The sequence below is a fragment of the Bos javanicus genome, chromosome 19 (genome assembly GCF_032452875.1).
Source record: "Bos javanicus breed banteng chromosome 19, ARS-OSU_banteng_1.0, whole genome shotgun sequence".
NCBI classification, from domain to species: Eukaryota; Metazoa; Chordata; class Mammalia; order Artiodactyla; family Bovidae; genus Bos; species Bos javanicus.
In genome coordinates this window covers 64,566,358-64,594,030 of record NC_083886.1, presented here as the reverse complement: position 1 = coordinate 64,594,030, position 27,673 = coordinate 64,566,358, and the positions used below count along the sequence as shown (strand labels likewise).

At 61.0% G+C, this 27,673-nt stretch overlaps 2 protein-coding genes and 1 long non-coding RNA gene across 4 annotated transcripts; 2 read left to right on the top strand and 1 right to left on the bottom strand.

Moving 5' to 3' along the window:
* On the bottom strand, nt 1-26,947 carry CACNG5 (calcium voltage-gated channel auxiliary subunit gamma 5). Of its 2 annotated transcripts, XM_061393063.1 has the most exons (7): nt 26,880-26,938; nt 23,347-23,490; nt 6,198-6,464; nt 4,784-4,870; nt 3,199-3,339; nt 1,079-1,224; nt 1-836 (listed from the first exon to the last, which is right to left on the bottom strand). In XM_061393063.1, the coding sequence occupies exons 2-7, from the start codon at nt 23,423-23,425 to the stop codon at nt 579-581; spliced, it is 978 nt and encodes a 325-aa protein (XP_061249047.1). In that variant the 5' UTR covers nt 23,426-23,490; nt 26,880-26,938; the 3' UTR covers nt 1-578. The 2 variants fall into 2 exon arrangements, with proteins under 2 accessions (XP_061249047.1, XP_061249048.1); XM_061393064.1 differs by lacking the exon at nt 23,347-23,490 and having other exon boundaries at nt 26,880-26,947.
* On the top strand, nt 2,214-4,344 carry LOC133232992 (uncharacterized). Its single transcript, XR_009731557.1, has 2 exons — nt 2,214-2,470; nt 2,770-4,344. It is a non-coding gene; the product is annotated as an uncharacterized LOC133232992 (long non-coding RNA).
* On the top strand, nt 8,549-13,598 carry LOC133232990 (uncharacterized). Its single transcript, XM_061393062.1, has 3 exons — nt 8,549-10,211; nt 10,359-10,943; nt 11,264-13,598. The coding sequence occupies exons 1-2, from the start codon at nt 9,797-9,799 to the stop codon at nt 10,940-10,942; spliced, it is 999 nt and encodes a 332-aa protein (XP_061249046.1). The 5' UTR covers nt 8,549-9,796; the 3' UTR covers nt 10,943; nt 11,264-13,598.
* Nucleotides 26,948-27,673: the final 726 nt, after the last annotated feature.

Genomic DNA, 27,673 nt, shown 5'->3' with positions numbered 1-27,673 from the left:
GTGTCTCTTTGTGACCTCATCCAAGTGGTCCAGACCACCTTAACCCCTCTGGGAGCATTTGGGGCAGCTGAGTTCTGGTGGGAGAAGAGGAAAGAGCCCCCAGGCTGTGGGGTGCCAGGAGCTGGAGTGAGCAGACAGGTGTGTCCTAGTGGAATGCAGGTGACCACCAGGGATAAAGGACTTTGCAAGGACTCGGCTGGACAGCTCTGAACCAGCCAGACCTCTGGACTGGTCACCTCTTGACCCACAGCCCGGATCACAAGGGAGGGCCAGGCCAGGCGGCAGGCTCACGAGACCAGCTGGACCTCTGGAAAGAACCTGGCATCCCAGCACTGGCCTTGGTCTTGGCCGAGACGTGAGGTGGGGTGGGTGAAGATCCAGCGGTGCCCACCTCTCCCCTGGGAGCAGGGGCCGGAGTGATTGGCTACTCCGCCCCCTCCGGAGCAGTCAGCCCTCTAGTAGGGGGAGTGGGGAGGGGACGGGTCGGGCGACAGCAGCTGGGTGTGGGGGTGCCGGGGCTCACGGGCCAGCGAGGGCAGGGCAGGCTGTCCGGGCCGCGGTCCAGGGGAGGCCGCGGCTCAGCACGGGGAGGTGGACATCTGGTCGTAGTCTGGGCACTTGAGCAGCGCCGGGTAGCTGCTGTTCATCTGCAGGGAGGCGTCGCTGGAGAGGTCGGAGGGACTGCGGCCCCGGGCCCAGGCGTCCGGGTGCAGGAACTGGCCCGAGTAATCTGAGCAGTTGCTCAGACGCGGGCGGTAGAAGCCGGGGTGAGGCCGGTACAGGTCCTCGGCGGTATACCTCTTCATGAACAGGTACACGGACATCACCCCGGCGCTCTGTGGGAGGAGGCGGAGGGCGCTGGTGCTGGGGGCCTGGGTAGCGGCCAGAGGGGAGGTGAGGGGAGGGGAGGAGAGGGGACGGGGGAAGGGGAGGGGGGGATGGACGCAGGGTGCGGGGGGCATGGGGGAGGGGAGGAGGAGGGGAAGGGGGGGCGGGATGAAGGGCGGAGCCCGGCGGGTCTCCTCCTCCTCCCCCTACCGGCAGCCCCACCCCCATCCAGCCCCCGGGAAGGCTTTACCTCCGTTAACAGGAAGGAGATGGCTGCGAAGGCGAAGGACCAGCCATACTTGTAGCTGAAGTAGGTCTCCGTGTCCCTGGTCCTGTTGAGCATCTCGTCGTTGATGCTGGAGATGTAGAGCACCAGGCCCACCACGAGGGAGAGGCCTGCGGGGCGGGGGCTCAGGCAGGAGGCCCGGAGCTGCCCGGGGCACCCGCCTCACCTCCGGGCTCCGGGAAAAGGCGGCGCCTGGGTGACCATGAGCTCACTCTGGGGTTCAAGGGGAGCTGGAGTCCACCCCCCAAGACTCTGCCTGGACCGTCACCCTCCAGACGGAGGCCGGCGTGCAGGTGGGGCTCCTGATCTGCCAGGACCTCCCAGGAGCCCCACCCCGCCCCTCCTCTGAGTCATTGGCCGGGACAATGACTAGTGTCCTGAATCCCCCCAGGTCACCCTACGGTGACCTCAGGTGGTTTCTGCTGTACTCAGGGGTAACGTGTGCTCCCCGCCAGAGGTGGCAGGGCCTCCAGTCCCCGGATAGGTGGTCTCTGCAGCCCACCCGCCCCTGGGTGTGGCCCGTGGGTGTGTCCTGAAGCCCTGGAGAGGCAGGGGTGGTGAAGACTGGCCAGCGGAACGTCAGAGGCCCAACCCCTCCCCTCATGGAGCAAAGGACAGACAGCATCAGCCTGGTCAGTCCATGGCTGTAATCAGATGAGGACACAATTGATTACTCTGTTTTCAGCTGTTTGGGTTTAATTCCATTCACATGGTTAAGCTGGGCACCTTGAAGGTTAAAGGAATACAAGTGTGATTCAGGTCTTTCTCACCACTTCACTCACGCTGGATCAGGCCCAAGTCAACCCTAAGGCGTAAGGTGGGGTGAGTAAGCAGCGTCTACTGCTGTCCTTAAACACTTCATGTGGCCTGGGTCAGCCTGAGATCTCTGGCCTGCTGCTGCCCATGAAACCTCAGGTGCCCTGAGGCTGCTGTAGGGCCTTGAGTCTTGTGGAGTTCATAGAAAAGCAGAAGGTACGCCTGGGTCTGTGAGGCCCAGCCCTTCTCAGGCAGGGTCCCTGTTTCCTGCCCGCTTGTCCACATCCCCCGTTACGCTGCCTGTCTGTTTGGGGGCGGGGGGGGGCGGGCGGTGGGATCCAGCCCCAGGACGTGGCCTGATGATGCCGGGAATGGATGAGCGAGCACATGAACGACTGAATGATGGCAAGCGGACAGGTCCACGCTGAGGGGGCCCGGGTAGCCCAGGGGAGGGGCGGGGTCTCTGGAGGACAGCTGAAGGCTGGGAGGTAAAGAGGCCATTATCCCAAAGGCAGACTGTGTTTCTTTCACGTAGGAGCACAGGACACAGCCCTCCAAGAATAGGAACACTCGAGACCACCGCAGCTAAGAAGCGGTGGTGTAAGTGAAAGTCGCTCAGCTGTGTCCCCACTCTTTGCAGCCCCGTGGACTGCACAGTCCATGGAATTCTCCAGGCCAGAAGACTGGAGTGGGTAGCCTTTCGCTTCTCAAAGGGGTCTTCCCCACCCAGGGATCAAACCCAGGTCTCCCACATTGAAGGTGGACTCTTTACTGGCTGAGCCACAAGGGAAGCCCAAGAATACTGGAGTGGGGGGCCTGTCCCTTCTCCAGGAAGGGGTGTTCTTTCTCTTCTGTGCATTCCCAACTCAGGAACTGAACTGGGGTCTTCTGTACTGCAGGTGGATTCTTTACCAACTGAGCTATCAGGGAAGCCCAAGAAATACAGTGCTAAGTCGTCTCCGACTCTTGCAACTCCATGAACTGTAGCCTGCCAGGCTCCTCTGCCCATGGGATTCTCCAGGCAAGAGTACTGGAGTGGGTTGCCATTTCCTCCTCCAGAAGAAGCTGCAGTGATGGTGTGGAATGAGGACCCTGGGTTCTCATCCCAGCTGGGTCCCGGCAGCTACCAGGTCACCCTCCTCCAGCGGGGAGGGTCCGGTCTGGGGTCCTCAGACTCTCTTCCAGCTCAGACTCAATTCTGCCTGGGCCAGTGACGCGCGGGTCCCTCGCGGCTGACCCACCTGTGGGACCAGGGCTTCCCGGGGCACAGCGGTCAGGAACCAAGTGTCAGGAGTCCAGTGTGCCCGAGCGGAAACAGCACCACTCACCCGAGAGGATAAAGAAGATGCCTGAGACAAAGGCCAGGATGGTCCTGTGGGGACGGACGTGTCCGATGTTGCTCAGGATGAAGCCGATGAACATGAAGAAGAGGCTGACCAGGGGGAACGGGGTGGCCGAGCGAATCATTTCTGACCGAGGGGACGGAAGGGTGCTGTCAGCCTCCAGGGGCTCATTCTGCGATCACCCCGCCCCCCAATCTGAGCAGCCTGCCAGCGTCCCCCAGCTGGTCCCCCAGCCCCCGCCCTGCGTGAGTGGCCGGCCTCCACCTCCTCCTCGGTGGGCTTTCGTCCCTCGGCCCTTCACCTGCGGGGTCTGTGCTAACCCGGCGATTAGCGTCAGAACTGCACTGCAGCTTCATCTGGGGTCCAAGCCGGCTCTGGTGAGGCCAAGGCCATGGCGTCAGTGCATCAGTCTTGCTGGGGGACGGGGGTGGGGAGAGCTTGGTTCAGTCCCCTGGGGCTAATGGCGTGAATGTCTGTGCCCCACAAAGTGAAAGTCGCTCAGTTGTGTCCGACTCTTTGCGACCCCATGGATTACACAGTCCATGGAATTCTCCAGGCCAGAATACTGGAATGGGTAGCCTTTGCTTTCTCCAGAAGATCTTCCCAACCCCAGCATCAAACCCAGGTCTCCTGCATTGCAGGCGGATTCTTTACCAACTGAGCTATGAAGGAAAGAAAGTGAAGTCACTCAGTCGTGTCCGACTGTGACTCCCTGGACTGTAGCCTGCCAGGTTCCTCCATCCATGGGATTTCCCAGCAAGAATATTGGAGTGGGTTGCCATTTCCTTCTCCAGGGGATCTTTCCTGACCCAGGGGTCAAAGCTGGGTCTCCCGCACTGCAGGCAGATTCTTTACTGTCTGAACCACTAGGGAAGCCCCACAAAACTCACATGTTACACCTAACACCCAAGGGATGGTATCTGGGGCTGGCCTCGGAAGGACTCACATCATTGGGGTGGGGCCCTCATGAAGAGGGTCAGTGCCCGTAAGAGAGACAGGCGAGCCCCTCAGCTGAGCCACCACGAGAAGACACAGCAGGACGGCCTGGGCTACGCGCTGGGGAGAGGGTCCTCACCAGGAGCTGACCAGGCCGGCACCTCGATCCTTTGAAAAATTATCTTTTAACTTTAACTTTTTGGCTGCACCATGCAACATGTGGGGTCTTAGTTCCACAATCACACCTGTGCCCTTTGCATTGGAAGCGTGGAGTCTTAACCACTGGACCTCCAGGAGAGGCCCTGGCGCCTTGGTCTTGGCCTTCTAATCTCCAGAGCTGAGAGGATCGCCTTTCTGCTGTTTCTAAGCTGCCTGGTCCGCGGTTTGCTGGGGCCGCCCACGCGGAGGAGGACACTGGGTGTGGACGCCCTCTCCTTGGTCGGGTCACAGCAGCTGGCAGTGCCAGCAACCTGACCCCCCGACAAACACTCTGCAGCGCAAGCTCGGCGACTCTGGTTGGCACGGCCAGCTGAGTCCCGGGGCGCTGGCTCTCAAGAAACAAGCTGCCTCTTCCCCCTGCCCCACTCTGCCCCATGCAGCCCATGGCCCGGGGTGGAAGGTCAGAGACACCTACTTAGTACGCTGACCGTGGACTCCGAGGTCAGCTGGGCGCTCGCGGGCATCACGTACTCGATGGTGAAGCAACGCCCCTGCTCCTCACCTGCAGGACAAGAGCCGCTTTTGCTCGGGGCCTTCGGCGAGCTTGTCTGGAGGCTCTAGCAGGCAAGCATAGCTACTCGTGCACCCTTGACCAAAGACCAGTCCTCCCCATTGGTTGTCCTCCTCGGCTGAGTGCACAGCTCCCGGAGGGGTGCGCAGGGAGCACGGGATGCGGGGGGAAGGGGACGCCCGCTTGACCAGCCCGGTCACCTGAACCAGCCCTGGGGATCAGTGGGGCGACGGTGTCCCTGCCAGATGCTCCTCACGTCCTTTGGGTCCTCCTGAGCTTGGGTTTGCAGCTGGCACGTTCAAGTGGCATGGGCAAGCGCTTCTAGAATCTTTGACCCCCTGTGTATTTACACCTGAGCTGGATCTAAGCCCTTGGGGGCCTGTCCCTGGCTGGTGGCCCACGGTGGACAGAGGTGGACACTCATCCTGATGTCACATTTTCCCCAGAGAAGCACCAAAGCTGCATGAAAAGCGATCAGCACTGCAGCTTGAGGCTGCGTCAGATGTCTGGTGGCTTGGGGGCAGGAGCCACCGAGGGTGGCACATGGCTGGCTCAGGCGCCCCAGTGTGGGAGCCGAGGAGCAGAACCCGTGTCGCCACCTTGGTGGCCGGATCCGGGTGACCTAACGCTGCTTCAGATTTAAGCAGAGATGGAGGCCGCACAGTGCAGGAGGTGGGAGGTGGGGCCGGCGCTGGATGTCATTCACGAGGCAGACTTGGCCAGGCCTCCAGGTGTCATCCCTGCTGAGCACGAGTGGGTGCCCCCCAGCAGAGCCCTGCCATGAGGCTGGGAGGACCGAGTGTGCCCTGTGCCCACGGGCGCCTGGGTTACAGAGCCTCTAGGAAAGGCTGCGTGGACCCGCTGTGGTGTTTCCAGGCAGCCTTGAACAAAAGATGCTCTTGTGAAGCCTGGCTCCGGGTCATGATGAAGGGATAAGAGCAGAGTACTTGGAGTAGCAGCTCTGGGTGGGGGCAGAGAACCCAGCAAGCGGGCAGGAGGCCCAGACAGGCCGGATGGAAACCTGCTCCCTCTCGCCGAGTTGGAGACACTGCACCTGGGTTTTGTCCCTGCCATTCCGTGGACAGACAGAGAATGTGCTAGGAGTTCCCCGGGGCCATGTGCATTCTCAGGTGGGAAGACCCGGGTCTCGGAGGGGAGAGGACCTGCCTGATGGACACTGATGGGCAGGGCTGGCTGCCAAGGGGAGCATGTCCGCGGGAATGCCTCCTTCCTGCAGGGACGCTGCTTCCCGGGGGGTTTGGGGTCGGGGAGCTGCTCCTCTCTGGGGCAGTGCTGGCTGCGGTCAGGGCACACTTACCTGCCAGGAAGCAGACCCGCCACAGGCCCGAGTGCAGCGACATCCTGGTCTCGGTGCTCTGGTTCTGGGCCAGGACCACGCCCTCCTCCAGGTACAGCCAGTAGTCCGTGCTGACGGCGATGCCCAGCAGGCCCAGGCTGCACACGGCGAAGACGCTGCTCAGCAGGGTCAGGGCTTTCCTCCCACAGGCGCCCATCCTCCCGGTCAGCCCAGCGGGCGTGGGCTCTGGGGGCAGGAGAGCGAGACAGCGGCGAGAGCAGGCACGGCCTGGGAGGGAAGCAGAGCCCCCGCGGGGCAGAGGGTGAACCAGGGCCGGCAGGCCACCCCGGACAGAGGGGCCGCCTTCTCTCCCAGGGGGAATGCAGGGCCTGCCTGCCTGACCTCTGTGAGGGGCCCATGTCCTCTCGAGCCCCTGGCTGATGCTGCCGCTCACCCATCCGTCCGTTCAAGCGGCCCAGTGTGCCCGACACGAGAGGCGGGGATGAGCAGGACCCGCCCACGCCCTTGACAGGTGTCCACCTAGAAGACAGTGCTTCCAACCCCAAAGCAAGGAGCCTGCAGCTTGGCGAGTTCTGCCCCAGGGGTGGGGCGGGGTGGGGAGGAGGCCTGAACTCTGCTGGGAGGGTCGCAGTCGGAAGCAACATCAGGTGTGGGGGCTCCCTTCCTCTGCGGGGTCTGGGCTTGCTGTAGGAGGGGAAGGGAAGAGGAGGAAACGGGCGCCCTTCACCAGAAAGAGGGGCAGGAGCCCCACTCCATCAGCTGACCTGGGGTTGGGGCAAGGGGGGGCTGACCGGTACAATGGGCCCGTGCGGACACCTGGAGGCAAAGGGGCGTAGCCCCGGGCAGGTCAGCACAGGCCTTAATCCCAGCCAGAGCCGCCTGCACCGGCTGCCGAAACACACTCCAGGCCACTCTCCACGCAGTGGGTGGGAGGTGGAAGGGCCGGCCGGCCCGTGAGGCGCCCCCTGTGCATGGGCCCCGTGCTGACTGCCCAGAAGCAAAGCAATCAGTCTCTGTCGACTGCAAGCTGGAGAAACACAAGAAGACAGCGGAACAGCCAGGACAGGAGGGTGGGCCGTGTTCCGCCCAGCGGAGCCTCGGGTCCGAGGCGGAGGTGTGGGGTGCAGATAGGGCCCCTTGGGGAATGGCTACCTGGACCAGCTGGATGTCCCCACATGGGTTATGGTCCTGAGAACTCTGACAGCCGTTTACGAACTATTTTCACTTACATTTGAGGCTCACAAAATCCCATTATCTGCCACAGGGACCGGAATTAGAACCCTGAGGATGGTGAGTGCAGTAAGCGAAGGAGAGAGCAACAGGTGGGAATACCATGAGCTGCAGAGAACCTTGAAGGAGCCGTGGGAGCCCTGGCGCCATGCTCAGTCGGGTCCTGAGCAGCCGTGGGCTGTGGGGAGATTAGGCTTCCTGAGGCCTGGCCCCCTCCCAGGACAGGGAGGAAAGGACAGCAACCCAAGCTGAAGTATGCTGAATGTTCATCACTGCTCGGTGGTCTGCCAAGCACTTAATTTTAATCTTCACAACCAGATGACCACCCCCATTCTATAGGTGAGTGACCTCTGCCGGTGGTTCAGTGGTAAAGAATCTGTCTGCAAGGCAGGGTCCCTGGTCAGGAAGATTCCCTGGAGGAGGAAATGGCAACCCACCCCAGTACTCTTGTCTGGAGAATCCCATGGACAGAGGAGCCTGGCGGGCTACAGTCTACGGGGTCGCAAAGAGTCAGCCACGACTGAGCACACACACGTGCCTCACCAGGAAAGATGCTCATGTTGTAAAACTGCAGGAAAAAGCTGGATGTGAAAGCATGTGTTTAATGTGAACTCAACTGTAAAAGTCATAGACTGGGAAGAAAAAAACCAAAATGTTGATAATGGATGTTTCCAGGTAATAGGTTGTGTGTATTTGATTTCCTCTCTACTTTTCTAAAAGAACATGTATTATTTCTACATCCAGAGAAGAAAGCTAAATAAAGGCCAGACTCATCAATTCTCCAGTCACTGCCCACGTAAAGAAAAGGCAAGAGCCCTTGAACTCCCGGGCGAGAGAAGCTGAGATGCAGTGTCATCCTTTGGAGCGTGGAGCCTAGAAAGCACAGCAGCTTTGAGTTTTTTAAGATGATTACCCAGCTGCCATTACCTGGAAGTATTAGCTTAATTATCAGGAATTAATAGTTGCTAATTATCATTCATGACTAGCGATTAGGGAGAAATGTCTTGTGGAGATGAAATCACTAATGGCACATTTTCCTGCCCAGGCCGATAATAAAACGACGTGGGATGAAGTGCTTAGGCGCTGGGAGACAGGTGAGCCTTGGTTAGAGGACAGCTGGGGAGGATGGACGGGTTTAATTGAGAGAAGGAGGAGGAACTTGGAAGACCAGGCCAGTGTAGACGCCTGATCTCCGCAGCCAACAGCCCAGAGAGAAAGCCCAGGACTTTTGCCTGATGAAGGTCTGGGGACCTCGGTTCTCAGCGGGGCTTTAAGCCACCGGCAGCAGCTGCTCCTGTTCGCTGGTCCAGGACTCGGCACCAGCCTGGCCAGCTCCCACAGGACACACCGGTGGCCAGAGGGCTCCTGTGACCTGGTTTCCACGGTGCTGACCCCCTCATTCTACGGGGGTTAAAGAAGGACCACAAATTCTCTGAGCCTCCACTGGGAGCTGGGGCTCCTCGCAGCTCCTCTCCAGAGCCTGGCAGGCCCGGGATGCTGCACCGGCAGGCATGCTGTGTGCCTCCTGGGTCCAAGGCGGTGCAGGTGCCCCGTGGCCGGGAATCTTCCCGGAACAGGGATCAAGCCAGGGCTCCACGTTCCCAGCGCTGGCAGCAGCCACAAACCAGAGGCACACCCTCCCCTCCGCCCCAAGTCACCCCCGGCCGCCTGGCACGCCAGGGGCCTCAGGAGCAGGCGGCACGCGCCAGCCCGCCCTTGGGACAGTCCCCCACGACAGGCCCCACCAACGCCTCCCACCCAAAGAGAAGCAGACGCTTATCAGTCCCGCACGACAGGCCCCAGCAATGCCTTCCACCCAAAGAGAAGGAGACGCTTATCTCGCAGCACTTGTGCAAACCAAAGTCCCTTAGAAAAGGCGGGGGGGCGCCTACGTCCTCCTTTGGGATCCTCCTTACAGAGTGGGCAGGGGGCTGCAGCCTGCGGGACTCAGCACACTAGTTCTTAATTGTCAGCAGTTAGAAGCCCGCCCCGGGGGCCTCCACCCCCTCACTCAGCTAGCAGGTGCGGTAAAAGCCAGCGAGAAATGAAAGACAGTTTTGCTCCCTGTGTCTTAACACGTGTGGACAGGGGAAACGTGCCTCCTTGATCTGGTTTTGGTGACACTGGCCGTCCATCTGACCCAGGCTGAGGAAGGCTGCAGAGAGCGCTGACCCGGGGTCTCCGCTCTCGGCCCCCGCGCTGACGGATGCTCTGCCGCCTGGGCTCCCACAGGCCGAGGTCTACCGGACCAGGACTCTGTGCCAGGCACTGTTCACAGTGGTTCACACGCCATTCACAGCAACCCTCGCAGCAGGCACTGTTATTATTAATATGAGGATGTTTAACGCTACTCACTTCTTCACAAGCTCATGAGGATTCTGGGAGCCACACAGGTCAGCAGGTGCAAACAGGGACTCAGCCTGGTGGGCGCTCATCCCAGCCACGGCCACCGTCCCCACGTGAGAGCTGAGGGGGTGTGGGTTGGCCCTCTGCTCGTGTTCACCCAGCCAGCAAGTGGGGAAGCCGGGGTGCGAGCCTGCAGTCTGGCCCGTCCTCCTTGCTGTCTCGGCTGGTTCTCAGAGCTGCAGAGGGAGGTGGAGGTTCCCGGAGCACCGAGCTCACCACCGGACACTCGGTCCCGACAGAAGCAGACTCCTGACTGTCAGTGGAAATGTGGCCCGTTTTCCCTCAACGTCATCAGCCTCTTGCCTAAGACAAGAGGGCTGAGGATTTCAGGCCTTCTCTCCCTGGCCTTTGCCTCACTCAGGTGGACGGACGAACCCGGTATTTTCCTGTGGGATGGTGGTCTTGGAGGAGGAGGGGGAGAAGGAGGAGGGAGGGGAGGAGGAGGAGGGAGAGGGGAGGAGTCAGCTGAGAGTCCCACTGGACATGCCCGTTAGTCCTGGTCACACTCAGCCCCTCCCTGCTTAGAACCGGCGTTCACAGAGATACTGCTTTTTCTGCCGAGTCTCCCTTCTGGAAGGAGGATGGAAGGAGAGGGGTGTGGAGCGTGGGAAGGAAAGCAGCCTGGCTTTGGAGAAACTGCCTGGACGGCACCTCGCGGCCAGCTCGGGACCCTGAGCAGGCTCGCCGCTCACCGAGCAGCCCTGCAGAGGGGACCTCGCGGCGCAGCCACGTGGCCCGGCCGGGTTGGGGCGCCGCGACGCGCTCCCGTAACACCTCCCCCCAGCGCGGCCTCCCTGCCTCCCACACCTTCTGCCACGACTGACTCGGGTGCTGACGGTCCAAGCGTCCCCTCCCTCCTCCCCCTGCGCCCCTCCCTCCTCCCACGCGCCTGTCCGGGCCCCCTTCAGTCCCAGGCGCGGGTCGCTGCGGGTCCAGGAGGAACCCCGGGGCCCAGCCCTCCAGCCCCGCCCCCCGCGTTAGTGCGGATGGAAGAGCCGGCCCTCGAGGGCAGCGTCCTGAGAGCCGGGCAAGGAGAGAGAAGCATGTGCTTCTCTGAGGGGCCTGTCTCAGCGCGAGGCTTCCTGCCTCCCCTCCACCCGGTAACTTGAGGTGAGACTGCTGGGGAGGCCCCCGCGGCCTGGACCCTAGCACCCGTCCCGGGAGGGGGTCCCTGAGGCGGCCCATGGTCCGCAGAGGTTCCGGCATGGACCCCCACACGTCTGGGCTCCAGCAGACGCCTCACGACTCTCAAGACAGGGGGTCAGGGTGCTGACTGCGTTTTTAAAGAGACAAGATTTCCAGACTGGACGATGGAACCGAGGGCCTGTGGAGAGGATCAGTGCCAAGAAGGAGGGGTCTCACCATCCCCTGGGCCCCCCAAGAGAGGCTGGTGACAAGGTGGGGATGATGTTCTGTGTGTTCCCCGCCAGGACCCCACCTCACAGGCCCAGGGCCACGGGGCACAGAAGAGCCTGGGAAAGGAGCTGACCCTCAGCCCGGCAGCCTCGTCCCATCACCCTGGGTGTTGGTACTGCCCCCACCTGGTCCAGAGCCCCCTCCGTGATGCCAGAAGGAGGCTTCTCCCCAGCGGGGCTGCGAGGGCTCCAGGACGCAGGAGGTCACGGGCTCTCGGCAAACGCGCATCATCTTTTCTTGACCAGGAAGGACATAGGACTGGCCACATAGGCACTGACCCAAGCCCGGAGCCCTGGGGGCGGGAGGTCATGGGCATCGCACTGGAAAACTGGACAAGGCAGAGATGAGGGTGGGCTTTGCAGGGCCAGAAGCACAGAGCCCTCCGGAGAGGCAGGTGCCTGCCCTCCAAGAGGTCAGGGCAGGCAGGAACCTGCGTGTGTCCCCAGGGCCCCTCAGGACCCCAGAGGACACGGGGGTGCCAGAGGACACTTCATGCCAGCGGGCCTCTCCCTGCTGCTCATCAGCGCCACCTGGGAATTCAAAACAAATCCCAGTAATGCCAGTTCACTTCCAAGACCAACGAGTGCCAACCCTCTGTAGGGGTGAGGAAGTGGGAGGGGGTGAGGCATCCGTATTTTCCAAGAATCCTGGGTGATTCTAATGTGTAACCAAGGTTGAGAGCCACTCGCTGACTCAGGGACCCTCTGGCCCTGGAGATGCACAGAATCCACACTCACGGTTGGACCTCCTTCACTTTGGACCCGCACCGAGCCATCCAGTACGGCAGCCGCACGTGGCTCCCGAGCCCGTGAAATGTGTGTGCCTGATCCAAGCGGAGATGAGCTGTTCGTACAAATACACACTGCAAAGTCCTAAGACTTTGCGTGAGAAAGAAGGTAAAGCGCCCCACTAATGACTTATAAAAACATGGGTTATACGGCGAAATGGTATACGGGCCTACAAATATATGAATTTTACCTATGTCTTTATACTTTTTAGTGTGGCTTTAGAGAATTTTAAATTACATTCTGTGGTGCACATAATATTTCTATTGGACAGTGCTAATCTACAGACTACTTAATTCAAAATGTATTCACTATAATTCTTCTAACTTTGTTACATCTGTTTTTTGATAATAATTTTCCTTAAACTTCTCTTCATGATTCCAAGTATATAACATTCTTGAAATGACAAAAATAAAGAAATGGAGAATAGATTAGTGGGTGTTGGGCCTGGAGTGGAGAGGTCAGTTTGGTCATAAGAGAGCAACAGGCAGCAACCTTGTGGTGCAGAATGTCCTGGACTGACTGCCTTCCTGTCGGTGCCCTGGCTGCTCGATCCCCGCGTGGCGTGGCGCCCCTGTCCCCGCGTGGCGTGGCACCTCTGGGGTTGGGCTCAGCAGTCAAGAAGCCACCTGCAATGCAGTAGGTGATGCAGGAGACGAGGGCTCGATCCCTGGGCTGGAAGATCCCCTGCAGGAGGAAATGGCACCCCACCCCAGTATTCTTGCCTGGGAAACCCCATGGACAGCGAAGCCTGACGGGCTACAGTCTACGGGGTCACAAAGAGTTGGACGTGACCGAATGACTGAACTCGGTTCACACCGTTGGGGGAAATGGGCACAGGGCACGTGGGCTGTCTCTGTAAGAAATCCCATGATTTCTCACAACTGCAAATGAATTTCAACTTACCCAAAGAGGAAACTTTAATTAGAAAAGCACAATCTCACATCTGAACTGGTGTTTCTCATGCTCTGCTGGTGAGGGGGTGCGCGGTTTACCCTTTTGGAAAGCAACTTAGCAAACACCACTGAGTGTTAAGCATTTCATTTCTCTCCATCCCAGCAAGGCTACTTCTGGGAATTGCCACTAAGGAAACGGATAAAAATGTAAGGACAAAAACACACAGAGGTGTCTGTGATAGCAAAGTGCTAAAACCGCCTAGACGCTTTTCCGAAAGGGAAGGGTTATATGAGCTATGGTTTATCAACTCAATCTACCGTCACATAGTCGTTACGGGAAATGTCAAATGAAAAACAGAAAAGTGGGATACAGAACGCCAGTAGTTTGCTGCTTTGTAAAAAAGAAAAAATCTGTTACGTGACTTCGTGAATACAAAAATAGTCGTCATGGTTGCTTTGTCTGCAGGATGATGGACGGGTCTTTCTTTCTACTTCACTGTTCCTGTTCGCTGGTTCTGTGGAATAAAAGGCATCGTGTTTTTCGTTTTTGTATTAGTGGTCTTCTGGGTGCTGAGGGACAATCCCCACCAGGTGGGGGGGCGGTGGCTGACCTGCCCCCTGCAGGCTGACCATGGTGATGCCCGCTGCGCCCTAAGAAGTGGACACACCTGGACAGATGACCAGTTATGGGCAGATTTAGGCCCCCATTCCTGCCCAGAGCCACACTGCCCATTAAGAGGGTAGAAAGAAGAATCTGAAACTTCATAGCTTCTGTGAAAGCTTTCTCAGCTTCATCCAGTAAAGACACGAAACAGTGACCATAATATAATATAAATGGTGATCATAATATACTGCCTGTGAAAGTGTTAATTGCTCAGTCATGTCCGACTCTTTGCGACCCCATGGACTGTAGCCTGCCAGGCTCCTCTGTCCATGGGATTCTCCAGACAAGAACACTGGAGTGGGCTGCCATGCGTCCAGGGGATCTTCCTGACCCAGGGATTGGACTCATGTCTCCTGTGCTGCAGGGAGATTCTTTACGGTCTGAGCCACCAGGGAAGACCGTATCTGGGTCCAATGTCCGCAGTCCCCCTGGGAGGAGGTTTACATGTTCAAGACTCTGAGTGTGAGTTCCTTGAAGACTTCTTTTTCTGAATCAACTGTATATTTAAAAGTCTTCCTAAGTGCTGCTCACTGGATGTGTTAGCTGAGCTCACTGTTGACAAAAAGGGGAGTCTCTAATTTTGTGCCTGCTTTTCACCCCCCTCTCTCCTGGGAGGGGCGTTGGGGGCTTCCAAAGAGCTCTAACACCGCTGCTCAGCATTATGAAGTCAGGGGGAGGAAGGAAGACTCTTTCAACTTTTCTGAATTTCCCAGTGTGCTGTAACAAGCACAAATTATTTTTCCAGTTGGGATGTGTGTATGTGTATGTGTGTGTATAAACTTTCACTTAAAAATTAACAAAAGATGACCTATATAGAGAGAAAAAACATTTTAAACCGGAGCTGCTTTCTGACAAAGAGTGGCTGGCAGTGACCCCCCACAACCCTCTTGTCCCGCCCCCAGGTGGCGGTCCCTGCTCCTTCCTGGGGCGTGATCAGCCTGCCCCAGGCTTCTGCAATGTTCTATTTTTGTTTTCATTATTTAACTGTGCCCCATATACACGGCTAAGTGGAGTGTTCGGTTCCATAGCTTAATGGACAACTGACCTCTGTGTGCAGACGCTCAAGTCATATGGAGCTCTGCAGGCCATCAGCTGCGGGCGGGGGGTGGGCTTTAGTCCAAGGCTGAAGACCAGGGAGGGGGTCGTGGCTGCCGGGGTAGACCCAGGGCAGGGTGAAGCTGGCGGCACATGCCAGGGGAGGTCAGGGCTGGGGCAGCGTGCAGACCGCCAGCACCTTGCTCTCGGGGCTGAGTGGCTTGTGGGGCTGGGGGCCGGCCACCCATCACCTTGCTCTCTGCCTCTCCTAGCTGACGCGGGACTTGGAACTCAGCTCCTGGCCCAGCTGGCGGGGAGCTGTCCTGAGAACTGCCCTTTGGAGGACGAAGGGGCTGCAGTTCCTCTCCCTCATCGCCTTTCTTAATCATGTAATTGCTAGACCTTCCAGTGATCTGAATCAAGTCCCACAATGGTTACACGCGCGGGAGCCTGGGAACCGCGGGGGAGTCATCAGGCAGGCAGGGAAAGGCGCAGGGCGCAGGCCTGTGTGCTGACTGCCTGATCGGCGGCGGCGACGCCCTCCCGTCCCCCGCACTGAAGGGGTCTCACCGTCGTGTAGGTTTGGGACCTCACAGGCTCTCTCCGTTGAGCCCAGGAAGACGCTGTTCCGGAAGGTGTGATCCACTCTGTGGTGAGCAAACAGGCTGCTGCCAGACGGCCCTGCCCAGGGAGGCGGGCAGGACCTGACCGTGCATCCTCTGGGGTGCAGTCCTCCGTGTCCACCCTTCTCCCCATGAGGCAGGACTCTTTTCCAGGCAGACGCCAGCACAGAGCCCCCCAGTGTGATTCCCAGAACTCCGTCGGGGGCACCGTGATGGGTCCAGGTTGGGTGGGCCCCGCCCAGGGGCAGGCATGGCCGAGGCAGGGGGCCTACGGCTGCTTCCCGCTGTCCCCTCCCCGGGCTGACTTCATCCCCCTGAGCCCTGCCCGCCCAGTGCGTCGGCCCCGGGGGCCCTCAGACGCCGAGCGGTCCTCAGCCTTCCCACAGCGGCACGTTTGTCAGCGGGGAGGCGCGCGGCTCAGTCCGGGGAGCGGGGGCCGAGATCAATACCGGGAGTGACGTCTCTGTGCTGTATGCACCTCCCGAGCTTTGTCTGCGTCCACAGAGTCGGCAGGAAACGCGGCTGCGGTTCGATACTAACTGATCATGATGCTGGGTGAACCCAGGGGAGCTCCCTTAATGGCCAGCCGTCGCCTGCTGCCCTTGGGTTGAAACGGGTCCTCAGTAAAGGCCCACGTGCCCCTGCGTCTGACACGCATGTCCTGGCTCCTCTCCACTGAGCACGGGGCCTGCTCAATGGGGTCTGAACGCAGGTCACCAGCTGGCTGCGCAGATGAGGGAAGAGGATCGGAAAAACACAAACAGGGACCCCCAGACCCATTGCTCCTGCAGACACAAAGGTGCCAACCTTGGGCTCAAATGAGCTGAAATCCAAGTGGTGCAAACGGCATCATCAGCCAGTAACACTTTAGTCTGAATTTGCGGAGCTGGTCCGAGGGGACAGTCACAGTGCCTGTGGAGAACAGGGGGTCCATGCAGAGGGCCCAGCCACACCTGGCCCGGCCTTGAGCTGCCTGTGAAGACAAGCTCTGGGCTTGGCTCTCCGGTGCCCACCGGGCTTGGCAGCAGCTGTTTTGCCAATGCTGTGCCACCTAGACTCTCCGCTGACCCCCCAGGCCTTCCACCTTCTCAGCTGGGTCTGAGTTGACCCTCTCGGTACAGATGCTACAATAATGAAATATAGCAGGGTGGGTGGGGCCACAACAGCTCCTGGCACATGGCAGCCGCTCTCCACCCAAGCTTCTGGAAGTTTCCGAGGGGGGTTGTGGGGGCACGGGGGTGCCTCGAGGTCTGGAGCAACATCCATGGGAAGCCTTCAGGGCGGTGACTGAGGGTGTAGGAGGCAGAGCGGGGTTCCCTGTGCCTGAGATGGTGCCCCCGCTGGGGCTCAGAGGTGGGTGCCGGGCCAGCCCCCAGCCTCAGTGGACTGAGTCCAGGGCCACTAGCTGGGGGCCCTCTTCTTTATGTCCTTGGGGGCAGTGAATGCCCCAGAGCAAAGGAAGCAGGTGTGGAAGGATCTTTCCCCTGCAGGTTCAGAGCCTGGCTTGGTCCCAAAAGCCAAGCGTTCTTCACTCACATCTGTTCGGGGTTCAGACCCCAGCTCCATCGCAGCTGCGTGACCCCGGGCTGGCCGCTTCACCTCTCTGGACATTAGCTTCCCTGTGCATTTCGGCTGAAGCTGCACGTTCCAGGCGCTTCTCGACACGACGGTCTGACTCGGTCCCACAAGGACTCCGGGCGGCCCTAACGTTCGGCTCGGAGGGGACGCGTAACAGAGCTGAGGTGGCACAGACTGAGGTGGGGGTGGCCTCTGCGCCCGGCTCTGAGACCACGCGACCACCCAGACCGCAGTCGTGTCCTGGGGGCCAGGCTGCCGGGGTGGGTCTAGGAGAAGGCCAAGATCACAGCCACAGGCACTGGCCTCCCCGCGGCACTGCGGCAAAGAGCCCGCCTGCGAGGAGGGGGGACTAGAATGCGACCCCTGGGTCAGGAAGACCCCCTGGAGAGGAAATGGCAGCCCGCTCCAGCACTCATGCTGGGAAATCCCCTGACAGAGGAGGCTGGCGGGTTACAGTCCGTGGGGTCCCAGAGTCGGGCACGACTGAGCACGCACACACACACAGGCACTGCAAGGCCTGGTCCAGGGTGCAGGGGGAGTTCAGTGTGGGTGGGGAGCAGGGTTAGGTGGTCCCGATGCAGAAGCGTAAAAAAAACAAAGACGTTTCCACACACAAAGCAATTCTGCCCGCCTTCTCCAGGAGACATCTCCTCCAGTAAAGAGGTGGGGGCTGCGTGACCACTTCCCACCCAGCCATCTCGAGGTCCGTCACAGACATGCCCTGGGCCCCGGAAGGAGGCAGCTGGTGCTGGCACTGGTGCTGGACGTGGCATCCACCAGCCCCGCAGACCGGCCAGGCTCCTTCTGCAGAGTGAGTGAGGCTGGCCCGGGCGCCTAGGGCCTCTGGGACAAAGAGGTGAGCGAGGTTCGCACCTCAGGGAGCAGCCACCTATTTTGAGACCAAGTGAGACTCACACCAGATGTCACCTGCTTCCCAGCGGTGAGCAGGGCTCTCTGCCTGCCTCCATCACCCCTGGGGAGGTGCACCTTCAGCAGCCAGCACTCTGCCCACGCCTACCGGCACCACTCAGCGGGCTCTTGTTCGGAGGACAAGCCGTGCTGAGCAGTGGGTGTGGGTGCTAAGTCAGGACCCAGGAATGCAGGCAGGCTCCAGGGAGCCTGGCTTCCCGTGAGCAGGGGGGGAGGTGGGCAGTCAGGAGTGCAGGGTCTGGCTCTGTGACCATGCAGCTGGAGGCCCTGGACAAATCGCCTCACGGTCTGAGCCCCTGTGTGGCCATGAAATACAGGTACCATCATTCAAAGGGTTTTGGGGAAAATAAACTTTGACGGAAACGCAGGGAAATTGGACCCCTCGCACGTTGTTGGTGGGAGTGGGGCACGGTGCAGCCGCTGTGGAAAGCTGTGTGGTGATGCCTCAGTAAGTTAAACGTCGTGTCCTGTGCGGTGCGACCCCAGGACAGTAGCCCACCGGGCTCCTCCATCCACGGGATTCTCTGGGCAGAAATACTAGAGCCGATTGCCAGGGCCTTCTCAGGGGATCTTCCCGACCCAGGGGTCAATCCTGAGTCTCTTACGTCTCCTGCATGGGCATGCGGGTTCTTTACCACGGAGCCACTTGGGAAGCTTGGAATCCCCAGAAGACCCAGCAATTCCACCTCGAGGGACACGCCTCAGAGAACGTTCACAGCAGCACTCACACCGTGTCTGGAGCTGTGTGTGCTGCGAGTCGGCGTCTACACCACCGTCATCTGCCTCTTAATTTTATCAGTGCACCACCCGATGGGGAAACAACTTGCCCCTTCGTGTTAGAATTAAGGAACCTGAGGCTCAAAGAAGGAAGATGACGAGGTCACACCGCGGTCAGGCTCCCACCCCCACGGCCCACTCTGGGGACGAGGTGGTGAGGAGCCTGGGGATTCAGCCCTGAGCAGCCCTGAGCGGCCGAGCCCGCCATCTGGTCTGCAAAATGGGCTCACCACGAGGTGCAGCCCCGTCGGCGTCAGTTCTGATTACGTGTGTTACCATCACGGGGGCTGCCTGCTCTTAACGGGAGAAGTACCCAGGGACGTGCGCTCCCGAGGGGCCTGGCCCATCCTTTCAGGACCCAAGTGGGGGTGCCCCTCCAGAGCCCAGCTCTCTCCCCAGGCCCAGATCTGCCCCCCTGCCCAGCTGGCCCCGGTGAGCTGCAGACACAAGCACGCAGGGACGGCTGCTGCGGCTTTGCTGGAAGCCCTGCCAGGAGCGGCTCCACCTCTGGCCCTGCTCAGGCTAGGCCAGCTGCCAGGTCCTGTCTGGGTGAGAGCTGCCCCACGCCCTCTGCCCTGAGCTGGTGGCCTCGGGCCTGCAGGGCGTCCCTTCCAAGAAGGGCTCACGGAAGCCAGGCTTCAGGGCGGGAGGGCCTGCCGCCCCTCCCTGAGGGCTGGGAACCCAGGCGTGGGCTCTGGGGACGCGGGGACCCCTCCCCATCTGGGTGACGATGCCCAGCGGTGGCGGCTTCCCTGAGCCACACGAGGGCTGCTCCCGCAGCTCAGAGGCTGCTTCTGGATAACGAACCCTGGCTCTCACTTCCCAGATGTCCCTCCAGAAACAGGAGCTACTTCGACAGCGAGAAATTAAAACAACAAACAACGGGGGGTGTGAAGACCGCAGTGGCCCGCCTTCCAAAACGTAGCTCTTGAACCACGTGTCCCCCCCAAGCCTCCTCCCCCGCTGCTCACTGCCGCTCCTGCCCAGGTGCTGACACCAGGGGCCTGGCACCCCCTTGAGCGCCACGGGGACCAGGGTTCTGCCCTTGCTGGGCCACCTGTCAGCCTTGTGGTTTCAGGGGAGCTACTTCACACCTCCGGGCCTCCGTGTCCTCATCTGTGAAATGGGGATGATAAAGCCCACTGCCCACAGCTGCTGGAAGCGTGCCAGTCTCTCAGTCGTGTTCAACTCTTTGTGACCCTGTGGACTGTAGCCCGCCAGGCTCCTCTGTCCTCTGTCTCTCCAGGCAAGAATACTGAGTGGGTTGCCACTCCCTTCTCCAGGGGATCTTCCTGACGCAGGGATCAAACCCAAGTCTCCTGCATTGCAGGCGGATTCTTTACCGTCTGAGCCACCAGGGAAGCCTCCAAGACTGCCGGGGGTACTTAACTAATAGTTTAACCAGCAGCAGGTCTGAACCAGACCCACAGAGGTGGTGCCACTGTCCTTTGGAAATATCCAGCCTCAGTCGCCCCCAGGCGACTGACACGTGGGCCCCTGCCCATGGCCCTGGGGTGGGCCCCACAGTCTCGTGCAGCTGACACGCTCTTTTTAAGGTCAAGCCAGCTGCTTGGGGCGCCCGGGGCCCATGGTCTGCAGTGACACGCTCGCAGGCCCTGAGGGTGGAGGCTGTGACAGCCACAGCCTACCTCCTCCGCAGTCCCCATCTGGGTCCTGGTGAAACCAGACATCCTGAACCCCAGAACAGGCCGTGGTTCCCCTACTCCACTGCTGCTTCTGCCTGAGCTGCTCCGAGCAGGAGGAGTTCCCAGGCTTTGCCCCGAGAAATCTGGGTTCAGATCTCCATCTGCTGCTCATTAACTGGGTGACCATGAGCGAAGGCACAGCCTCTCCAACCCCCAGGCCTCTCAGCTGTCAAATGTGTTTGCAAACAAAAAAATTAAAAAAAAAAAAAAACCCACTCACCCCCCCAAACCCTGCCAGCAACGCTGTTATTATCACATCATTTTACCAACGAGGAAATCTAAGAGAACAGGTCATTTGGTCAAGGTTTCTGAGCAGTGAGCGCTGGAGGCCAAGTGTAAACTCCTAAAGGCCACACGCACACCTGCCTCCCCTGTGCATGCTCAGTCACTTCAGTCATGTCTGACTCTTTGTGACCTCATGGACTGCAGCCCGCCAGGCTCCTCTGTCCATGGGACGCTCCAGGCAGGAATACTGGAGTGGGTTGCCATTTCCTTCTCCAGGGGATCTTCCCGACCCAGGGAACTCATGTCTCCTGGATTGCAGGCGGATTCTTTACCACTGAGCTTCCTGGGAGGCCCACTACCTACCCCCCCATCATTTTCACATTTTAAGGATGCCCGCTTCAGACTGCTGGCTAAGCCCATCTGGAGTGGGGTGGGGGGTGGAGAGAACCTGGGTGCCCCCAGGCTCAGGGGGAGGCGCACCCTCTCCTGGCCTCCGCTCTCTCCTCCCTCCACAACTCCTTCTGCTCAGACCTGAGCTCCAGACCCAGGGGCCCTCGGGGCTCCACGAGGCGGGGGCTGGGATCTCCCCTGAAGCACCGCAGGGGTCCCGGAACATGTGGGGAAACGGAACCCTCCCTCCTGCCCCAGCTTTAGGGAGGAGGGGGGCCTGGAGAGGAGTGGGAACCTGCCTGGGCCCACAGTGAGAGGCCAGGGCTCAGCTCTGGGCTCCAGTGCCACCCCCAGGCCAGGGCGCTCCTGCTGTGGCCCCCGCCCCACCCCGAGGACTCGAGGGCTGCTCCCCACGGCCCTCCTGCCTCAGGCAGCCGGGCAGGCACAGAAAGTGCCATCCACCCACTGGGCATCTTCTTCCAGTGAATAAGGATTGCAGTAGTGATAGGGCTTCCCTGGTGGTCCAGCGGCCAAGAGTCTGCCTGGCAATGCCGGGGATGGGGGTGTGGTTCCTGGTCAGGGAGCCAAGAGCCCACGTCACAGAGCCACCAAGCCTTCACGCCCCGACTAGAGAGTCTGTCCGCCAGCCTGACACGGTGATGGTCCCTCGTGCCAGAGCTTAGACCAGGTGCAGGTAGAGAGATGGATGATAGATGTAGATAGATGAGACATAAATGATAGATTAATGGATGGTAGGTGACAGATGACTGAGCGGTGATAGGTGATACACAGACAGCAGATAGACGACGGATAGATGACAGATGACAGATAGATGAGACACAGATGACAGATAGATGTATAGATAGATGATCGATCGATCGATAGATATAGATCGATAGATGCCAGATGATAGGTTTAGACAGACAGACGATAGATGACAGGCAGATTAAAGAATCCAGCAAGGAGATCTGGGGCCTGCCTTCCCAGCAAGGTCATCCCTGGAAACCACAGGCAGTGGGGACCCTGGAGCCCCAGGACGCAGCCCTCCGCATGGGGCACACGCCTCCTGAGAGGGCCTCACACCCTCGACAGCCCTGAGCACGATGGTCCAGAGATGTCCCCCACAGGGTCTCCCATCCGGCATTCCAGCCCCGGGGGAGACACCCCCGCACGCGGTGGGGGCGGGGGTGAGGGGTGGGCGCGGTGCTCCCAGGGAGGTCCTCTGCGTCCTGTGCGGACCGGTGAGTCTTAACTCTCGGGTAAGTTTTAAACCCACTTTTCCAGGCATTAATAGGAACGTATTTCTGCCGTGAGTCACTTGCAAAGTGGTTAACTGAGATTCTCTAACGCAGAGTCTTGGGGCCCGTGGAGCTTCCAGCCCGTTTGCTGCAAGGAGGAGCCCAGAGCCTGGCCTGGGGGTCTGTGATGCAGAAAGGGGGCCCCCTCTCCAGCTCTCGGGAAGGGGGAGAGAGGGAGGCTTGATTTCCCTCGACCTCTGGAGACCTTGCTCTGACTTCTCCAGATGGCAGGGCTGCCGCCCAGCAAACAGATGCTCGAATCTGGACCAGGAGCCTGTGGCGCGGCAAGACCGGAGGGTGCAGCCTGCCCCTCCTGCCCCCCCAACCCCGTCTTCCTAGGGGCGCAGGGGACGAAGGACAACACCCCCACCCGCAGAGCCCAGGCCCCGGGGGCTCCGGGCCGGCCCGAGGCTGAGCTGGGGCTTGGACCCATTTCTGTGCGGCTGCCAAGGCCACGTTTCAGTCTGAGACAGCAGAGTGTGGACGCTTGAGTGCACGTCCTAGGGGTTCTCCGCACCCGCTTCACCTTCTGGGCTTTGGAAGGAGGCGAGGAGACATCGCTCACCTGAGGGCAGAGGCCGGGCTGGCGTCCACTCAGGCGGGGGGCGGGGGGGGCGCCGAACTCTCAGAGACCAAGCCTGGGGCCCTCGGGGGAGCCTGCCTCACTGCTCCCGTCCCACGCCCCCTCCTCCTGCTCCTGGACTCCTCCTTCCCGCCTCGCCCAGGGCCTGTCACCAGGGGCCTCCTCTGAGCCCCTCTGGGAAATGGTACCCCCCTACCCCAACCAGCACCCCCACCCCGCCCGCCCTCCTCTCCAGCCCCCCACCCGCCCCACCAGCACCCCCACCCTGCCAGCCCGCCTCTCCAGCACGCGGCCTGCTGGCTTGTTCTTTCTTTAGCACATATGGCGTGTCTCCCTCTAAAGAAAGCTTGCTTCTAAGGGAACGGGATAAAAGTCTTTTCTTCACAGTCAGGGCCCACTGGGGTTGCCAGTGGGCAACGCTGGCCTCCAGGGGACCTCGGGCCTGCCTCCGGGGGGACACGTTTGGGTGTCACAAAGCAGGAGGGGTGTATCCCCACTGGGAGAGGCCAGGGCTGCTTCTGACCACCCGCTGAGCACGGGACCCCTCCCCCAAAGGATAATCTGCCCCAGAGGCCAGCAGTGCCTCCCCTGTGTGCCCACTACTCACAGGAGCAGCCTGTACACAGTAGGTGCTCAATGACGGACAGAGAACGGAGAGCTCCTGTGGTCACTGTCACCACCACCATTATTCCTTAAGAACAGCCATGCTTGAGAACCGGCTTCCAGGGGGCGCTCGTGGAAAAGAACCGGCCTGTCAGAGTAGGAGACGAGAGAGGAGGGTTCCATCCCTGGGTCAGGAAGATCCCCTGGAGGAGGAGGAAGCGGCAACCCACTCCAGTATCTTGCCTGGGAAACCCCATGGACGGAGGAGCCTGGTGGGCTACCGTCCATGGGACCGCAGAGTCTGACATGACTGGATAAATTCAGCACGCACACACGGTTGAGAACAATCTTTAAGGATGGCTGTGCTTTGGGGCTTCATGGCAACAGGTCATCCCGAGGACACACGACCTCTGAGCCCCGGACTGAGCCCTGCCCTCAGCAGCACCCGGACGAGCGGCAGATGGTCACCGTTGCACCATCGGCAGGCAAGCCCGGTCCACGGCTCAGGCCCCAGGAGCCCAAGTGATATCGGCCTGCCCCTCCTGCAGCGGGCCTGCTGGGGGCCCCCCTCAACAGGGACGGTCAGTTCTCACCCCCATGTCCCCCCAACACTGGCCCTCGTGTTGGAAGACCCAGGACCGCGTGCCTGGCTGGGCCAGGGGCCACCTCCACGAGCTGTAAGGTGACCCCAGCCAACCCTGCAGCCCCCAGACTCAGGGGTCTGCATGAATCACGACGCTCCTGCTCTTTCCCAGGGAAGGCCGCCGGGGGCTGTGGGGACGCATGGAGCGTCCCGCTCACCCCCGCCAGCACAGCCCAGCATCTGCTGACCTGACAAATAACGCGGCAGTTTAAACGGCCAGCGCGGCGAGCCGGCTCCGTCAGAGCTAAGATCACCTCCCACACCCGGAGCCCGTCACACCCCACGCGGCTGCGCAGTCGTGGGGTGGGGATGGGCAGGGCACTGGCCCCGCCTCCGCCCCCCCACCACGGGACTGGAAGCTTCTATCTGCTCGTTCCTCGTTCAGCAGACCGCCTGCCCCACATTCCCGCTGAGAATTCTCACTGAGGGTCACAAATTTCCCTGCCTGACATCCCCCGCACCGACTCCCCAAACCCTTCCTTCTCCTGGGAGCTCACAGCCGGGCCTTTCTCCGCGGAACTCAGAGGCCGGCCAGCACAGCACGTCTCTTTCCTCCCCTCTCCATCTCCCCTCAGGTCCTGAAAGCCTTTAAACAAGTCACCTATGCCTAAGTTTAGTAGCTGACTTAACTGGGTACAAAGCCACACATAGGCAAAGGAATGAGTCTCTAATGGTGCAATATTAGGCAGCAGACAGCTAGGCTGAGGGGAGCAGGATGCTGTCTGGTGGGTTTTCCTGGTGTCCCTGAGGTCACAAGTAGCTGGTCCTGATTCTGCCAGGGAGGAAGGCTGACCCCAAACCCAGGACAGACTGAGGAGCCGGTGTGTGCTCACTGACCACCCAGAAATGAGCCAGGAGGCTGTGCGGGGCAGGCCAGGGCAGCTGGCTGGAAGCCTGAGCAGAAGGGTCAGCTCCCCGAGGTGGGGCTGGGTAAAAACTGGGTTCCTATGTCCCACCTGCTTCCTGGGAACCTGAGCCCAATCTGTGAGCGTCTCTGATACAGTAACTCACACCCTTGTCCCCAGCTCTGAGGACGGCACGAGGGGTCCCCACCTCTCGAGTCCAGGATCCAAGAGTCAGGTGGGGCCTGGAGGAAGCAGAGTCGACCGGCCTTGGTCGTCCCCCATGAGCCAACACGACACCTGTGTCCTTGCTTCACGTCACACCCCGGCCCCATTCCAGATGAGGGAGCTGAGGCTGGAGCCCGTGTTTCCCACCATGACCTACGGCCTGCCTCCTCAGGTCAAGTGTGAACTGTTGAGGCAACCTCCCCCTGCACTCCCCTCCCCAACTGCAAGCCACGGAACCCCACCTCGCTGGCCGAGAATGGCCAAGGTCTCAAAGCCGGCTCCCAGCTGGGCCGGTGAGGAGTGCAGCCCACCAGATGCCCAAGGCCACAAAGCGACACGGTGCCCAGGGCGCCCTGCTCCACCCCACCCCCACGTGAGAGGGAGCCTGAAGTCTGGGGTGGGGCTGTCTTGGTGGCCGCTATAATTTTTGCCCTGTTTCTAAGCACCCTGGGGACCTGGCCCTGGGACACGTCCCCAGCTGCCTCCAGCTGCCAGATCCGTGGAGAAGTGAGGCTGAGCTCGCGTGTCTCAGGCAGGCGGGGGGCTCCGGGAGGGAGTGCTGGCCGTGGGTCAGCAAAGCGCGCAGCCAACCGCGACGCCTGTGGTCCTGGGATGTCCTGGGGCCAGGACACCAGGTCTGAGCCAAGGACCCCTGTGCCCACCCCGGTGCAATCTGGGCTGTTAATGCATCAAACCCTGGGCACATGGGGCTGCGGGAGTGGGCCTGAGTGGGCACCGGCGGCAGTGGGGGCCCTGCTCTCCCCGGGACAGCATGGGGCAAGGGCTGGCATGGGGACAGCTGCGGTGTGGCTTCTGTCAAACTAAGCCAGGCCCCCATGTGGGGCCCCTCTGCTGGGTCCTGCCCTTGTCAGTAAGTGGTGGATCCCTGCCCCTTCCCGATTGAGTCTCAACCATAAAAAGGGACACTGATGTGACCAGCCCCGGGGAGGGGAGCAGGTGAGAGCCAGTGGCCCCAGCACTGCAAGCAGGCACCCGGGTCAGCACTGCGGGGCTCAGAATGTGAACCCCCAGGCCCCCTTCCCACTCCCTGCTCTCTCCCCTGGCCCAGCCAGGTCCCAGGGGATTCTCTCTTCAATCCTAGGAAGAAGCTATCTGACTTCATTAAAAATTTTTTAGCACACTGAATCTTCACCAGCTGCCAAATTAGGGTGAGGGCAGAGAGACAGGCTAAGTCTTTGGAACGGGGAGGGGCTTGGACGGTCGGGGAGACGTGTCGCTGTGTTTCTGGGGGCTGCCATCTCTCACTGCACTGCCCGCACGGCCCCCGGCCCCGCACCCGCGTCTCGCCGCGCGTCCATCTCTGCTCCGCGGCCTCTGGCCCGACACGTCCTCCTGTCCCGCTGGACGGAGCATCCTCGCCACCCCCACCGTCCCCGAGGCCCCGCCGGGGCGTCCGGAGCAGGCGGACTCGCGGTGGGACCACCCGGCCGGCGCGGACCTACAGCCCAGCTCGACAGGTGGTGGGGGGCTTCCCCCCGCACCACCCGATCGCTGCTCGCGGCGCTATTCAAGTTGGCCGTGGGCGTGCGCGCTCGGCTTTGGAGCGGGCAGTCCAGCCGCGCCCGCACAGTGGGGGCGTCGTCACCTCCCCCGCCACCCGCGAGACAGACACACGCGCGCGCACGCTCCCCGCACCGCGCCCCTTCCTTCAGCGCGCGGGGCTGAGGCGCGCGCACTCGGCGACAGTCCGGCCCCCGCCCGGCCCCGCGGTAATGGGGGGTGCCCCGCGGCGGCCCCGGCTCGGGGGGCTCGGCCTCTGGGGGCCCGCGAGGGGACAGCCGGCCCCCGGCCCCCGGCTCCTACCTCGCTGGAGCGGCAGCGGCCCGGCCCTGGTCGCGGGGCCCTGGCCGGCTGCGCGCGGGGCTCTGGGAGCCCGCCCCGTCCGTCAGTCCGTCCTCAGGAACAGCGCCCGCGCCAGCGGCCGCAGCTCCGGCTCGGGAGGGCGGGGCCGGCGGGGCCGGCGGGGCGGGGCCTCTGTCCTCGGCCGCTGCGATGTGGGGGGCCCTGCGCTCGCGGGTTCCACCCGGGAGGTGCGCGCGTGGAGGGGCACAGCTCCGTGGGGCTTGCAGGTGGGGAGTCGGGGGCTGGGGTGGGGAGCAGAGGGATCCGGGGGCCGCCAGAGCTTGGCCAGGACCCGCCCCGCCCCGGCGCCCTCCCCTACTTGAGTCAGGCTTACCCTCAGCTTCCAGCTGCCGCTACAGCTGTGGGAGCAGCCCCATAGCCGCCACCATCCAAAGACAGCTCTGCCACCAGCTGGTGTGGCGACTACTTCCCGAGCACTGGGCGCTGCTGAGAGCGCTCTGCTCTGTGAAATCCTCCCGCCCAACAACCCCATTGTGAGGATGAGAAAACTGAGGCCAGAGCCCCGAAGTGACGTGCCTGGGGCCGCACAGCGCAGCTCGGACCGCCGGGCTCCCCAGTGTGTGCCCTTAAGCACATTGCTTGCCCCTCGGAAGCACAGGATGGAATATATGTACATTAAATGATGAGCTGTGCTCAGTCACTTCAGTCGTGTCCAACTCTTTGCCACCGCATGGACTGTAGCCCGCCAGGCTCTACTGTCCATGGGCTTCTCCAAGCAGGAATACTGGAGTGGG